We start from the raw sequence: 15,596 nt of genomic DNA on the forward strand, positions 1-15,596 counted from the left end.
TATGTAATAAAAGGCTAATTAATTAACATACCCAGATATAGTTTATTAGATTATCAATATTGGTGGGATGTACATAAGGGAAAATGTGTCCAAAAATGCACCAAGCTCTGGAATGCATGCTTGGATACAATAGGTAATGCCAGCCTTTGCTAACCCTATAGAAGCCTATGGGCCCTATAGAAGCCTATGGGCTTCTATCCACAATCCTTCCTGACAGGGAATCAATTGGATTCCTCCTAGCACCTACCACGACCGCCGAGCCACCTGTTCATGCGCATTGGGACTGCCAGGGCCGAAACCCGGAAGTCTCAAAATTGCAAAGGACTGCTCTGTCCTTTGTGATCCAAATCACATGTGTTAGTACATGTGAGATTTGTATGTCTGCGGTAAGTGTCACAAATGAGATGTATATCCCGCCTTATGTCATATAATTGCAATACACACATATATCACATGTCATGAGTACATACATCTTCACATATACTACTGAGCCAAAGGAATAACATGTTTTTATTCTTGAAAAGGATATGAACTAGGAAACCACCATCAATAATTCATTGAGTTATGAATACACAAAAGTACAAAAAAGCACAGGTTGTGAGTAAAGGGATGTTCTTTCATTACATGGCAAATAAATATCATCTACAGTATAAATCACAGTGTTTCAGGAATAAAAAAGTAGTATGTACTGCAGGTATGTTATTTCATATAAGAGGGGGTTCCACACATCATACTGCTCAAGGAGGGATACAATGGTTAAAAATAAATGAAAACCCCCCCAAAAACAAAAACAGTCTGAAATAAACTGAAAATCCCAGTCACGTATCAATTCCTATCCTCCTTCTCAAACTTTTCACACAGGAATAACAACAGCATGGGCACTATTGACCGAATCATAAGGACCTAGATATTTGACAAACATTCCTTCCTTACTTGGGGCGGGATGTACTAACATACATCGCCGCAATTGCTGATCATCGCAACGGAATATGCTGCGCTATATAAGAAACTGCTAATAAATAAATAAAATCACAGCGATGCTAATCGCATATGTACTAACTTATGTAATTACCATCGCAATGCGAAGACAGGGGCCCCCTGCGATACCTGTGAGAGGGTTGACCAGGGGGTTTCTGTCTGGTCTGTCACCTCTCAGCCCCAGGAGGTGACGTGTGCAGGGAGTCCCTGGAGGTCGATGGATCGTGAAGCGCACCGGAAGGCTGACAGGAGGGGGGCGGCGTAAGCGGCGTGGGGTGGCACGGGGCAGTGGGATGCAGTAAGAAGCACACAGGTTTCTATAGGGTATCACCATAAAAAGATGGCAATACCCTCCGCATCGATATGCGGGGGGCGCCGGGAGTTAATACGCGGATGGCCGGGGGTTAGTACATTTGGAAATGCGTAAAACACCAGAAAACAGGGGTTTTACTGCATTTTTCCTTTAGTACATCTTGCCCTTGGTCAGGAAAACTGACCAACTTTAGCTACCACTTACAATTATTTCATCCTGGATAGCTACCTGTCATCAGTCATTAGTAATACAAGGAGGTCATAGCATTGCAGATACATGCTTGACATTACAGCAAACTACAATAGAGCACCCAATAATGCAGAGCAAATATGCAGACTGATTCTTACTACAACTTTCTACTGCTATTATAAAGCAATGGTTGGTAAATGTAAGACAGAGATGCCCGAGTTTTAAGTGAATTTGTTCAAAGTAATGAAAATAGTTTTGAACATGCTCAGTGGGGAATATATAACACCGAAAGTCTAAAAAACTAAAGGGTAGATGGGGGAGAAGTGGTATCCGCGCACGTTCTGTACACTGATACTGCTTCTCCTCTATGTATTACAGTGGTGGTGTGCGTTACATGACAGGGGTGCTACGTGGCTCATCTACATGATAGTGTGCCGATATGAGGGGCAGTGTACGGTCAGTGACAATGACTGTTCCGACACTTGCAGCTATCACTTTTGACAGCTGCAGGTGTCACTGCCCATACACACAGCAAGGACAGCACTGTCCCTGAATGCAGCAACTGCCGGCTCTAGGCTCTGCAGGAAGATCTTATGAGACAAGTGAGATCTCACGCATGTCTAGTGAGCCGGTGGGGAGGAAAGACACTGCGCATTAGCATTAGGCTGATGCACTGTGGGGGGGTCTGGTGTGGATCGTCTGAGGGGGGAGCTTTCACTCCCCGGTTTCGGCATCGCTACTTCTTCCTGCTTTGCCTCAATAAAGAGGCAAAGCAGGAAACGTTATACATGCACCATATGTGCGGGTATAATACATCTACCCCTAAGATACCTGATGCATGTCATATAAAAAAAAACAGGCAATAAGAGAACTGGCCAGCCAATCAGCTTTGATGTAGCATTTCTAAAGTACATTCTATAAAAAGATAGGTACTGTAGAAGCTAATTCTACACTTGTTCACTTCTCCACTCTTTAGAAGGTTTAATACATTGCACCCGAAATGCCAGAAGCACTTCAATTACACAGTCAATGGCTACAACTTAAAACATGGTTCCTTAACTTAGTTGTGCTTGCAATCTTACGAAGTTCAAGCAGTCATAAGTGAAGGCAGCCCTACCGTACACATGTGGCTGTGCCCCCATTAGCGCGTCACTCACCATTATATCTGGCAGCCGCCAGCCCCTAGAAGAGGCCGCAGCTTGGGGAGCTCTGACACTGGAAGGATAGGCTGTCATCCCATGTGACAGAGCTCCTCCAGTCATCAGTTCCTTGCAGCCCCACAGTCCACACACATGGTGAGTGATATCTTCGACTGGCCCTCTGCTTTCCTCTACTCTCCTGCTCTCTCTGCCCTCCCACTCTCTGCTACACCCCCGACCCCTTCTCACGCACATACTCCATCCCACCACCTGCTCTCCGCCCCCCCTGCCCCCCCGTCCTACTCATGGTGTAATGTGACTAACGGACGCTACTGGGCAGTGTAAAGTGACTAACTGATGCTGCTGTGTGGTGTTATGTGAATTGGTCCTTATCTGTGGCCATGTCCCCATGTTTTTGCTGTGCACCTTTGTTGCGCCCTGTCAGTATTTTGGTTATGGGGAGGGGGCACGCCTTTCACCCTGAAGTTGCAACATATGGTTTACAGAACATGTTATTGTACAGATTACAGCACCGCAAATTACAGGTCATCGGGGCAGTGGAAGAGTATTTTAGTATAATCTAACACAAATGAGTAATGTACTGTATTTGAATTTCCTGCATAGGATCATAGATTTTTATAAGACATACATTTACAGTGCACTGCTCGCACCCCATATTTATGGCCCTGTGTACTGATCCTGTCTACTTTGGTGTTGGCTCCGCCTACTGTTGATTTGGTATCGCTCACATGGGGCCTTTTCTAGAATTCAGGGCCACTTTTAGTTCCCATTCTGCCCCTGCCCCCTTAGCACACACACCTTCCCCAGAGTAGCCTACACCTCCTTCCTGGTACCTGATCTCCTCCCCAGGGTCAAGCTCTCAGCTGGCTCCATCCCCGCACTCACTGAGCATCACTGACACATCGGCCTCGGGGAGGAGATGGGGTACCACTGAGGAGAATGAGGCTGCCCGAAGTGCAGCTAATCTGAAGAAGCTATGTGTGTTACGGGGGATATCCATCACTGCACCAGACACTGGAAGGCCATAATACCTCTTTATAAAGAAACTGTGTATAGTCTAATCTATTTGCAGTTGTATATTATCAATTTGTAGATTTCCTCATTGAGGAAAATCTTATGGAGGAGAGGAATGGAACTGCTCTCCGCAACCTTCATGGTAATAACACTTTGGTATCATTTCAGCAGTTTCAAGACACTTACAACATCAACAGATGTTATTTTCTTCTATTCAGCCTTGTGTGGCAGCTTGTGTGCACTACGATCCCACAGCTCCATAGCTTCAACCTTCCCTTTCTTAAGGTGCTAATACACTAAACGATATTCTAAGCGTTCATAATAGTGCAGATCGTTCAATAACGAACACAATGCGCAGTCCCGCTGGTCATTAGTCGGAGATTCTGATCTTCCCTGCTGCAGGGAAGATCTGAAGCTATCGTCAATGAAAGCATGCTCCTGGATGTAGCCACTCCCAGATCTTAAGATATATCTTATGTATATTGTACTATATTGTTTGCCCAGGACTGCCGGTGAGCTGCCGGGGGAGTTCAAGGGAAATCGTTAACGAGAATGCAACGTTTACAGGTCGTCTAGTGTATGGGCACCTTTACAGTATATGGATATAACTGAACCTCCAAAACATCTCTGACCTTAGACAAAGCGAGTATGTAGCATGTGTAAGTGATATTCAAAATATTGCATAGGAATATTTAACAATGTTATGAAATAAAATATTGTTCTCATTTCTAAGTTTGAAAACCGCCATATCAACAGTTATAGTTTTAAAAAACGAGATAACATGAGCAGGAACTCATGTGACAGATCCTATAAACAAAATAAGATATATTATAAGAAAAGCAATTGCTGGCAGCAGCATCAATCAGTAAGTGATCTCACCTAATGACCTAAAGTAAATAGCTAGCCTAGTCTCCATCCTTACAGAGAACTCTACTCTGTTGCAGCTTTCTTGGCCAGCTGATAAAAAAGATCTGACATAAAGCTTCACTGGTGCGGAGAATCAATAATTGCTCATAGCTCCAAGCGAGTGGTCCCTCAAAACAATTTTCACAGGGAAAACACAGAAAATCTAGGCATCTGAGTAAATTTCCCTTTCAATTTTCCTAAGACGTGATTAAAAGGCCATTTATAAGGACAAACCTCTTCCTTCAATAGGGGGTAAAAGAATAAACAAACATCACAATTTGAACTTAGAAAAGCAGAAGTAAAATAAAGAAATAAATATGTCACAGCACAAAAAAGCTGAGGAAATCATGTATGGCTGATGTGATACAGTATATGTTTATTATATATTATTATAAGCTAAAATAAAGATAGACACAAATAACTGTTTGTTTGTTTGTTTGTTTGTTTGTTTTTAAAAAGTCCCTAAAACAGACTTCATAAATAACTTTACGGATTCAAAATAGACTGCTGACTAAACCCTTTACACCAAAGTACTTATATACTAACAGCTAGTACTCGGAACCCTGTGAGAGGAAGCTTCCAGCTGAAGAGAGTTTTAGTAGTACCATATTCTGGCTTAACATTAATTTGATAAGCAGTTTTACACGTACCTGCACTTTGGAGAACTAAAGGTTATTTGTCATTGCACCAACTGGGACACAAGTGCGGGCTTATGGAATGTTGTATAATGGGTAAGAGGAATGTTATGGCTATTTAGCCTTTCATGTGTATTTTATTTAATACATTGTATCTAAACTATGAGGCACCTTTAGAGTAGCGTTATATTTCTGAACTCCCTACCGTGCCTGATCAGAGTCCTCTGCAGCTTCCAAACGGCAACTCTTTGAAAACCCAGCTCAGTTAATGGAAAGTGGTGATTCCAAATAGAAAAGCATGCAGCAATTTATTTTTACACCCTTCTCACGCCATGCACAAGAAAAGGGCATGGTTGCCATATGAATATGACATTTTGGGCACTGGTATGAAGGGTGCGTGGTGTGCCTGCATGTATGAGGATGTGCATAGCCATTCCGCATTGTGAATTTTGTGCTAGTGCATACATGCTGAATGAGGCATAGCTCTACTATGTAGTAGGCATCGCTGTGCCACTTTGGCAGGCCAGAGTTCCAGTACCTTGTACCCACCTCCCCTTCTCATAGCACCCCGGCAACAGGAAATAGGCAAAGTAATTGCATCCTGAAGTATGCAATGTGAGTTGTGGCAAAAAAAGTCCTTTGTGATAATTAATATGCTCTATTTTGCACTGTGTTGGTTTATTAAAAATTACTACTGGTTGCATTGGCAGCAATGTTACAGATGTCATAACCAACACTATAGCCTATCCTTTTAGCCAAATATCAGGACCACTTTAACCTATGCCCTATAATTGTGGTGGTGCTACAGCTATTTGTTATTGGGTAGGAAACTCACTTACACATTTGAAACACATCAGCAGTAATAGGACTGTACGATATACTGTAAATTATAATTATTAAACTAAAAATTTCAATATGTGTGTATATATACATATTGAAGTTTTTGGTTTAAGTCCTTTATGCACAGATGAAATTTCCATCACCAATTGTTCTCCTTGGTAGTCACTTTATCACAGACTGGTTAAATCGTACAATTAGGAAGAGTATAAGAGGGAAATTACTTTGCTCTTTCAGAGTAAGGAGAAAATCTATGACTGACGCACACCATAAATGTACCATAATACTGTGCATGGCTACTTTTTAAAACAACCCCCCCCCCCCCCCATTTCTTCCTCGCACACACACACACACACACACACACACACACACACACACACAAGCAAAAGATCCACGTGACAAAGGCGTGGGGCCTGATGAGGTGATTTATATCATGAGGACCTCTTCTCCGCTGTACAATGACATGATGTGCATTGTCATCTAGTAGTGAGGGGCCACAATTAGTGTATTTGCATCACCATGTCACTTGCACTTGTGCGGTGAGGGACATGAATCATGTCCCCCCACTTTGGACAGAGAAGAGCCATCTAGGAGGATTACCCATTCTGCCAAAAGTCTAGAAGATATCCTAAAATTGAAGAGTAGGCAAGCATGGCTCAATGAGGTTGTCTTTTTGTGTCATGATCATCGGACGACAGATGTAACTGCTGCTGTGTGTAAGTGGATGTGTTCTGCCACTTCTCTGACACCATGGAGTAGGAAATAAAGGTACTGCACACAATTACACTTTGTGTAGCTACACCAGAGCCTCCACAATAAAATGCATCTACGGATTTGTGTGTCGCCTTTAAAGGAAGGAACAACAACCGAATGAGATTCTTGACACAGATAGAGGAAAACAAAACCAGTATCCCTGTTTGCACAGTGCTACCAAATAGTCCAAATATTTAAAGCACAGTTTATAACTTGATATCATTTTAGAGTGCTGTTCATCATTTTATTTATTAACAGTTTCTTATATAGTGTAGCAAATTCCATTCATAGTGAATAACTGGTGTGAGGTGACTGGCTAACTTACATACTACAAATTCACTTTTATAGCAGCCTGTAAATGACAGCTTCTTTATTAAAGCACAAATGTTAAAAGGAACCCGTGCTCTCTCCGTTTCAGTTTCTTTGAGTTATGCCTTGAACTGAAATGGATAACTAACACATCTATCGTCACTAATATTTTAGTTGTAGGACAGACTGAAAGGATCAGTATACATGTACCATGATATATGTGTCGTAGCCTTTGTGCTGGGGCAAATATCACATAAAGTTAAATTGTGTGATAACAGAAAATATGTACAGTACTCCATTTCTACAACTGCAGAAAGTGCAGATGCCTCCCCTGCCCAAATGGCAATGTCTGTGTATAATCTACAGTGTGCTTTGTTACTATTACATACAATGAAGCTATAAACTTGCTTAATAAATGAACACATTTATCACTAAATTGCAATAGGGATAGTTTTCTATAGCTTTCTATTGCTTATTACTCTAATTTAGCAATACAATCTCGTCATGGCAGTTGAGCGATACTAGGTTAGCCTAGGTGGTGGCCTGGAGTAGTAAAAGTCTCCACTTTGCCAGACTAGTCACAAATATGTGCATGTGAGACCCGGCTAGCCGATCCGGTCATGTGCAGTAAAACCGAAATCCCAGCCTTGGGACTAAGTGCCACTTAGTGAGAAAAAAAAATTAGATAAAATATTTTTCAAGATTATAAAAATATTTACAAAAATATTCAGCATTGGTAAAATAATGTGTACTAAGAATAAATAGTTTTTTCATTAATTTTCTTCAGCTTGAAATTTATAGCTATTGCTGGCAGTGACGACGTGATGTAAATGGTACACTGGTAGTTCTACAAAAAAAAAGGTGCTATAAACCATAGTAACAAATTCAATGTCTTGATATTTCTATAACACTTCAGAAAATGAAAGCAAACGTATGCCTGTCTCATCTCAGTGTGTCAGCTGATGCTGTTTTTCATGACATATGAACCTCTGAGTCAGTGTACGTCACAGACAATGAGGGTTATTCACTAACACTGCTCAGGGTGCAATTCAGAGCCGGCCCTAGGCATAGGCAAACTAGGCAAATGCTTAGGGCATTTGGAATCCCTAAGGGCACGAGCAGATTCTGCTGATAAAAATGATATGTGGCATGCCTATATTCTGTGTGTGACTGCGCCTGCATCTGCATACAAAATGCTATGTTACAATGATTTCCAGAATACACTGTAACATAGTATTTTGTATGCAGATACAGCCGCAGTCGCACACAGAACATAGGCATGCTAATTATCATTTTAATCAGCAGAATCTGCTTGTACGTCCTAGTCACATAGCAATGAAAATAAGATGCATTTTCTGCAAAAAAAGGCACCCAACGTTAGCAGAGCTGGACAGGCATATTGAGGCAAGATGTATGAGGACACATCTGTATCCAAGCAGAGGCAGAGGGGACAGTGTTAGCAGCCGTGTGAGTGATGTGTGTGGGTAGGTTCATTGTGCAATAGTGTTCGGCATATGTGTAAGATGCATTATGTGTGTCATTATGTGTATAAGGGCATTAATAATGTGTGTCATATGTGTAAGGGGCATTACTGTGGTATTATGTGTATAAAGGCATTACTAATGTGTGTCATTTTGTGTATAAGTTGCTCTACTGTGTGGCGTAATTTATAGAAAAGGCATTACTGTGTGGTCTAATGTGAATAAAGAGCAATATGGTGTGATGTAATGTGAATAAGGGGCACTACTGTGAGGAATAACGTATATAAGGTAAAGTAGTACTACTGGGTGATTTAACCTGAAGAAGGGACACTAGTGCATGATATAATGTGAATACAGTTGCACTACTGTGTGATGTAATTTGAATTGGGAGTACTATTGTGTGGTATGCCCCTTCCCAAAAGAACACACTCCTGTTTGGGCTGCGCAGCTTAATTTGCACACTGTTCCTATTTAAAATATAGAGGGTAGGAGCAGCAAAAAGAGGACTGCTATGACTAAGGGGTGATGGCGATGGGAAGGGGTGCAGGGTCAGAGGCGGAACTAGCAGCTAGGGGGCACCAACCAAAATCTTGCCTAAGGCATCATACTTATTAGGGCTGGCTCTCGTGCAATTCTGCATTAAGCCATGTCAGCCAATCACACAGCACTAAGCAGGTTAAGGATATTTGGTTTCCATGTGCCATTTTTCCTTGGCATCTCTGAAAAGTATTAATTACATTTACCCCTTGGATATTAAGCGATGTTGAGATTTTTTCTTATATCAAAATGGATTACAAATGTGCCACAAATACAAAAGTGTCTTATGGTCCAAGGACAATTCCTGCATCAATTCCCCAATCTCCCTCGATTAAATAAATGCATTAAGCATTGTAATGTTAAGTGAATGTGGGTTTTATCACATAACTTTACTCTGTATTGATTTTGCCCATTGAATGTATGTTTCATTTAAACCTTTTACCAAAACTCACCTAAGCCCATCTAGCCCACCCGTAAAACACAAGCATTTTGCATATTCTTATCAGATTTGTTTTTCTTAATTTACAACCAATATATGGACAGCAGATTCAAACATTAGAATGCACTGAAATAACCGTAATACATGATGCTCATTGACCAGACTGATTTATATTACAATTTAGTAAGTCAGACAAAGCACTTTATTACATTTTATTTTAAAATGTTCTATTTTATTTCAAATATGCTAAAAACTAAGTATCATAAGCTCGCTTTCAAATACCATTTTTTTTTTCACTTAAAGGGGTTTAGGGAGAAAAAGGTTTGTATTACACAATATAAAATAATATATAGTTACAAATATACAATATAAAATAATATATAGTTTAATATATATAGTTGCAAATTAAGTGTTTTGATTTTACAGTTCACAACACTGCTATAGGCACATTGTAAGTGTTGTGCTTAAGAGCTAGCAAGCGCTGAATTGTGTTTTTTATTGCTGTATACATCTAATTTGATATAAAATTAATATAGATATTAGAACTTTAAAACAGCCCTTTTGGTATTGATTTTATAACCTTTATAACCATGAGGTCAGTTCATGCTGAGCCTATCTTCAACCTGACAGCATCGCAGATCTTTGAGTAAAAGAAGAATCATTTTGCAGGGTTTCACAGTAGGACACAGGATACATAAATCCTAGTAGTTCATATTTTTTTTTACAATGTGTTCAAATGACCTATATAGGTGATTAAAGCAAGCTGTTAATACCTGGAACATACTAATCTGCTAACCTTTCCCTTTACAAAACTAATTACATAACAAGAAAAGAGAGGACAGACTAACCCACATAACATAACATAACCCACATAAAGACAATAAATTAAGTAAAAAGAATTATTCAACAAGCATATATAAATATAATGGAAGGATATTACCTGCCATTGCTCATACTGTGCTTGGAATGTAAAAACCTAATATGCCACTGCAAACTGAATTATATAATAATAATAATAATAATAATAATAATAACAACGCCTTATATAGATGGTGTTTTTCTCCATGAGTTTGTGGAATACTCTCTATAAATTTGTTTCTAATGAAAATACTTTAAGTAGCTACGGCAGAGCAAAGAAACCAGAAACTGACAAACACCACCTAGGTACAACATTAATCATTATTTAGTAATTCTGTGTAAAATGAGATCACACAAAATCAACACTGTAGTCACTGTATTACATAATTCCATTAGAATGAGTCTATATTCTCACATTAATAAATATTAGGTTACGCCTTGTAGCCATAACACTTGATAGATAAATACACAATTAATGAGTGATTAGCATATGATTCAGTTATTATGCCAAAGCTGAACACCCCTTAAGGGACGAAAATAAATTAACCCAATAGGCATAAATGAGTTTAACGAAAACTTCATATTCGGTCAAGTACACATCAGCACAGACTTACGCCAATAAAACCATGGTCAGCTTTTAAACCATAATAAATTAATAATTCTTACACACAATGTTATCAGTTCATGAATTACATGAAAGCAGAAGTGCTATGATATGGAGGACCCACAGATGTGATCACAATCAGTTAGACTCTGGACATTCTGCATGAGAGGAGCAGCTGCTAAGGCTTTATTTTATTTGATCTGCCCAGAACAATCATCTTTCTGTGTCAATTCCAGTCCTAAGGGTTTGGTCACATGGCACAATCTGCACTCATTTGGCTACTTCTTCCTAGCGTCTGAGTTATGCAGAAAGTGACACAGAACGCTGAGACACCCCAGGAAAATACACCAAGGGGTGCGGCTTACTTATTAATGACTACTGCCATACACCTGCCAGTGCCCAGCAGTCATCCATCAGCTGCCTACATACTGTAACAGCACATAAGGACTTGCACACCCTTTTGTTCACAAGAGCACCGCTGACACAGAAATATCCTAAAACAATAGTGTTGTATTGTAGGGTGGCCCAGTGCTCTTTGTGTAAGAGGAAAAGCTCAATTATCACAAACACATACACAAATGTTACCTTCCAAAGAAATACTGTAAAGTGTGATACAATCATATTTTTTCTGAAAATATATACATTGTGTCATATTTGTGTATATGGGATTGTATTTACAAATAAACAAATATCATCCATATTATTTTTATATAACAAATTTAAAATAATCGTATTATTCATTAGATCTACTATAAAACACACACACACACACACACACACACACACACACACACACACACACACACACACACACACACACACACACATATTCATTGCCATTGTACTGTATATGCTGACAATCAGAGTCACATAATGAGAGCACATATGCCGTGATCCAGCAGCAGACACGGACCGGCAGGTCACAGAATGACTGGTTTGCTTACCTGAGCAATTAATGCCTTTGCCTTTCCCATTTTGGCACTCGCTGGGCAGCTGGTTGGACGCCTGGACGCCGGAGAGGGCTAGGAAGAAGACAAACACTGAGGACGTGGACCAGAGAGATCCCAGCAGCCTGGAGGCAGGATGCAATCCTTCCATGACTGAGAAGCAGGATGCTGCTGCTGTCAGATGATGCTGCCCGGGCGAGAAGAGTGCTAGCTTGCTGCGGCAGGCCGGGAGCATCAATAGCCACAGGGAGCACACGCCAGACCCTTCCCCCGATTCTCCGGCACAGAGGAGCAGATATTATGCATTCCCTGCAGACAGCAGCCTTTCTGTCACTCCTGCTGGTGCTATGTCTCGCTCACCCTTGTGATAGCATAGCCAGCAATGGGAGAGTGATGCCCAGTGACTAGCAGCAGCAGTAGTAGCTGTCACCAGCATACATATAGGTCAGTGTGTAATGCTACCACCCGCAGCTGCACGCACACCTCCCCCCAGAACCTCACTGGCTCCTAATGATGAACAACGGGATGCGAGCCACCCATCTTCAGCACTGTACCAGGAGTAAAGAGTACCTTCCCAGTCCTGTATGTGTTTGCCCCTCCCTTCCTCCTGCTCTGCACTGATTGCCCCTTTGCTGCCTTGGTCGGGTTATTGTTCCAAGCAGCATAGAGTCTGTCACCAGCCACGAGATGGGTGCAATACGTGTGGCTTCTGGTAACAACAAAGGGAGTGAGTGGAGCAGGAGGAGGGAGAGGAGGATGATTAGGAGGAGGAGGAGAATAATAGGAGGGGGAGCACGTGACCAGCCCCCTTGCCTTCCTCCAACCTCTCCCCTACATAACAAAAAGTAAACACATGTCACAGTCATTACGGAATTAGCAATGAGAAGTACTGTCCCCTCAGAGGAATATAAAACCATGTTGCGTTCAAACTACAACAGACAATATATAGTCAGATGACACATTAATAATTAGCCCATCAGAACTATTAAGAAAAAGAACAAGCAAAGCAGCTTAAAGATCAGTTCTATTAATAAGATAAAGCAGCCATATATAATAGGAATGAATAACTTTGTAGTGGAACTATTGCTTCTTTCACAGCAATGCCCAGCCTCTGTACTAACAGCAGTTCACCGAGATCTGAAGAAGAAGAAAAAGGGATTCCAGAAAAGGAGGAAAACAATGACTGAGCTGATACATAGCCACTGCATCTGTGCAAGAGGTTCATGCAATAAATGAGCCCTGAATGCATTCTACGGATCGTGTTACATCACGTCTCCACTCAGACTTATTGCTGAGGTTCCATTAAAAACAGAAAAGAAGGTTTGCTACCCCTCCTTAAACCCAGCATGGCAATCAAGCTTCTTTAGTCTATTGTTCTTCCAACCATCATGGATTAAGTTTCCATTGAAAAATAAATAAACATCTTGACCAGAGTCTTCCTAAGGGTGTTATAAGTTTTACTGGCCTTTGGGATGCCAGTGGTCAGAAAACCGACTGCGGCATCCCAATGTAGAGAATCCAAACAGGGGGTATATTAGTATACTTATTACCCTCCCCCAATGCCTCCATAACCCTAACCCTTCCTTCCTGCAGCCTAAACCTAACCCTCCCCAATGCTGCTTAAACCTAACCCCCCTTCCTGCAGCCTAAACATAACCCTCCCTGCCCTGCAGCCTAATGGTGCCCATACACTTGTGCGATGCCCTGCGACGCAACATTGCGGGGCATCGCACCGGCAGTACAGGTGCGATGAAATTTAAAATCTCACCAAAATTGTTTTTGTTTTTATAAATTGCGTATAAATGGTGACATTTCCTTTAGGTTGTTAAACTCAAACGGGGTGTAGTGACCAGTTTATACTCCCTTACATATGAATTTTAATATGAACCTATTAAAAATTGTTTTTTAAACAATAAAAAATCTACAGTTTGAAAAAAATATAACCAAAGAATGCCCCCACAAAGAGGTTTACCTCTGTGTCCCTTGTTTCTTGTTAGGGACAACCCCTTGTGATAGTTTTGTAATTTCCTCAGGGGAGCACGGCCAACATCGTTACAAATGTGATTTATCACAAATACCATAGCTTATTGTTGGTTTTTTGTATTGTTGTAACTATTACTCTAGCTGTGCAGGAACACCCCACCTTCCGTCCTCTATCTATGTTGCACTGAGTTTTCTGATCCTAGCACGCTTAGCATACACCTCTCTCTCCACCCCTCTGATACTACCCTCTTCGAGTTTACTTTCCTCAATTTTCCTAAACAGATTTTTATTCATTTCATTGATCCTACTGTGATGGTTTTCCCTCTCTTTAAAAAATGTCAGTTTTCAGTCTAAAACATGAGCTAAGTAATATACGAAAAACAGAAGACTTTGGAAAAAAAATTCCTGACACATCGCTACCCACAACATCAGCCACAAACTGGGATGATGATATGCATAAACTAAAACACTTACTACAGAGACAAACAAGGGTCAACTGGGACCTGATCAGTCTTGAAAACTACACAAAACAAAAAATAATTCCAAGGGGTCTTAGACCCAAAGTATTCCCGACTTACCCACTCGCTACTGATAAGTTAAGAATTTAATGGGAAACTTGTTTGTTGTGTCAAAGTCGAAAAATATTGCAGTACACACATCACGTACAAACTACACACAGATGGCCTCCGCGCGTGTACTTGTTCTGCTGTGCGTGCGCATATCCGCAATTTGCGTATGGTTGCTCCCGCGGTCCTGCGCATTAGCGCGTGGTATGAGTATTTACGGTAGAGTTTGTGAACGCATGGAAGGCTATCAAAACACATTACATATTTAATCCAAATAGTGCACAATGTACACAGTCTCCCTGCACCACATCAGAAAGTAACAGCAGTTTAAAGGGTAACAGAACAAAGGGATTCACCTTTACAGAATAGGAGGGGACAGAACAAGGTTATAAGGTGGTGTTTGGTATCCAGCTGTAGGGTATTTTAAGGGTAACACTCCGGTGTTGGTTTGAGGAAGATCGCATGTTCCTGCGGATAGTTATGTGCAGGAGCAGAATATAGATATAAACTGTATTTACTGTACATTATGTATGCAGCGGGAATCCAGAGGCGACCATCCACAAGAGCAGTTGAAACAGACATCGCCCACCTATTCAAACCGACCTATGACCTCTCCTGTACTGTAAATGACCATCCCTGTGTCCAATGGACAAAGAGATTACAGTACCCATTGTGTTAAGTTTTGGATGAATTGTATAAAGAGAGCCTGCTGCAGGCCTGGTCAGACACAAGACTCACAACGTTATCTATCAGATGACGGAGGACCAGACTGGGTAGCGCGGCAAATCCACTCACGTATGTAACATTGACTGTAGCCATTTACTCTGTTATATTGTATTGTATTGTTTGTATTGTAACCCCCTTTCAGCAATAATACGCTGTGGTGTCGGAACCCAGCGGTTTAATTACAATCTGGTGTCGTGAATTCATTGCCCTGCTAATGTTTAAAGTGTATTATCATTGCATTGCATAGCTGTTAAGGGTTTACAGTGTATCTCTGGGTGTGTACGCGCTGTGAGTACTTTGTACCTTCAGCGCGGCGTTTGTACACAAAGTCCGTACACAGCACGGGACTTTGTACGCTAAT

At 41.0% G+C, this 15,596-nt stretch overlaps 1 protein-coding gene across 2 annotated transcripts in view; it reads right to left on the reverse strand.

Moving 5' to 3' along the window:
* TMEFF1 (transmembrane protein with EGF like and two follistatin like domains 1) overlaps positions 1-12,703 on the reverse strand; it is a 247,773-nt gene extending 235,070 nt beyond the window's left edge. For both annotated transcript variants that reach the window (XM_063922918.1, XM_063922917.1), the window contains exon 1: positions 11,958-12,703. In XM_063922918.1, the coding sequence (XP_063778988.1) occupies positions 11,958-12,195 (238 nt within the window). In that variant the 5' untranslated portion in view covers positions 12,196-12,703. The remainder of the gene's footprint in view (positions 1-11,957) is intronic.
* Positions 12,704-15,596: the final 2,893 nt, after the last annotated feature.

Source organism: Pseudophryne corroboree, chromosome 5, assembly GCF_028390025.1.
Source record: "Pseudophryne corroboree isolate aPseCor3 chromosome 5, aPseCor3.hap2, whole genome shotgun sequence".
Lineage (NCBI taxonomy): Eukaryota > Metazoa > Chordata > Amphibia > Anura > Myobatrachidae > Pseudophryne > Pseudophryne corroboree.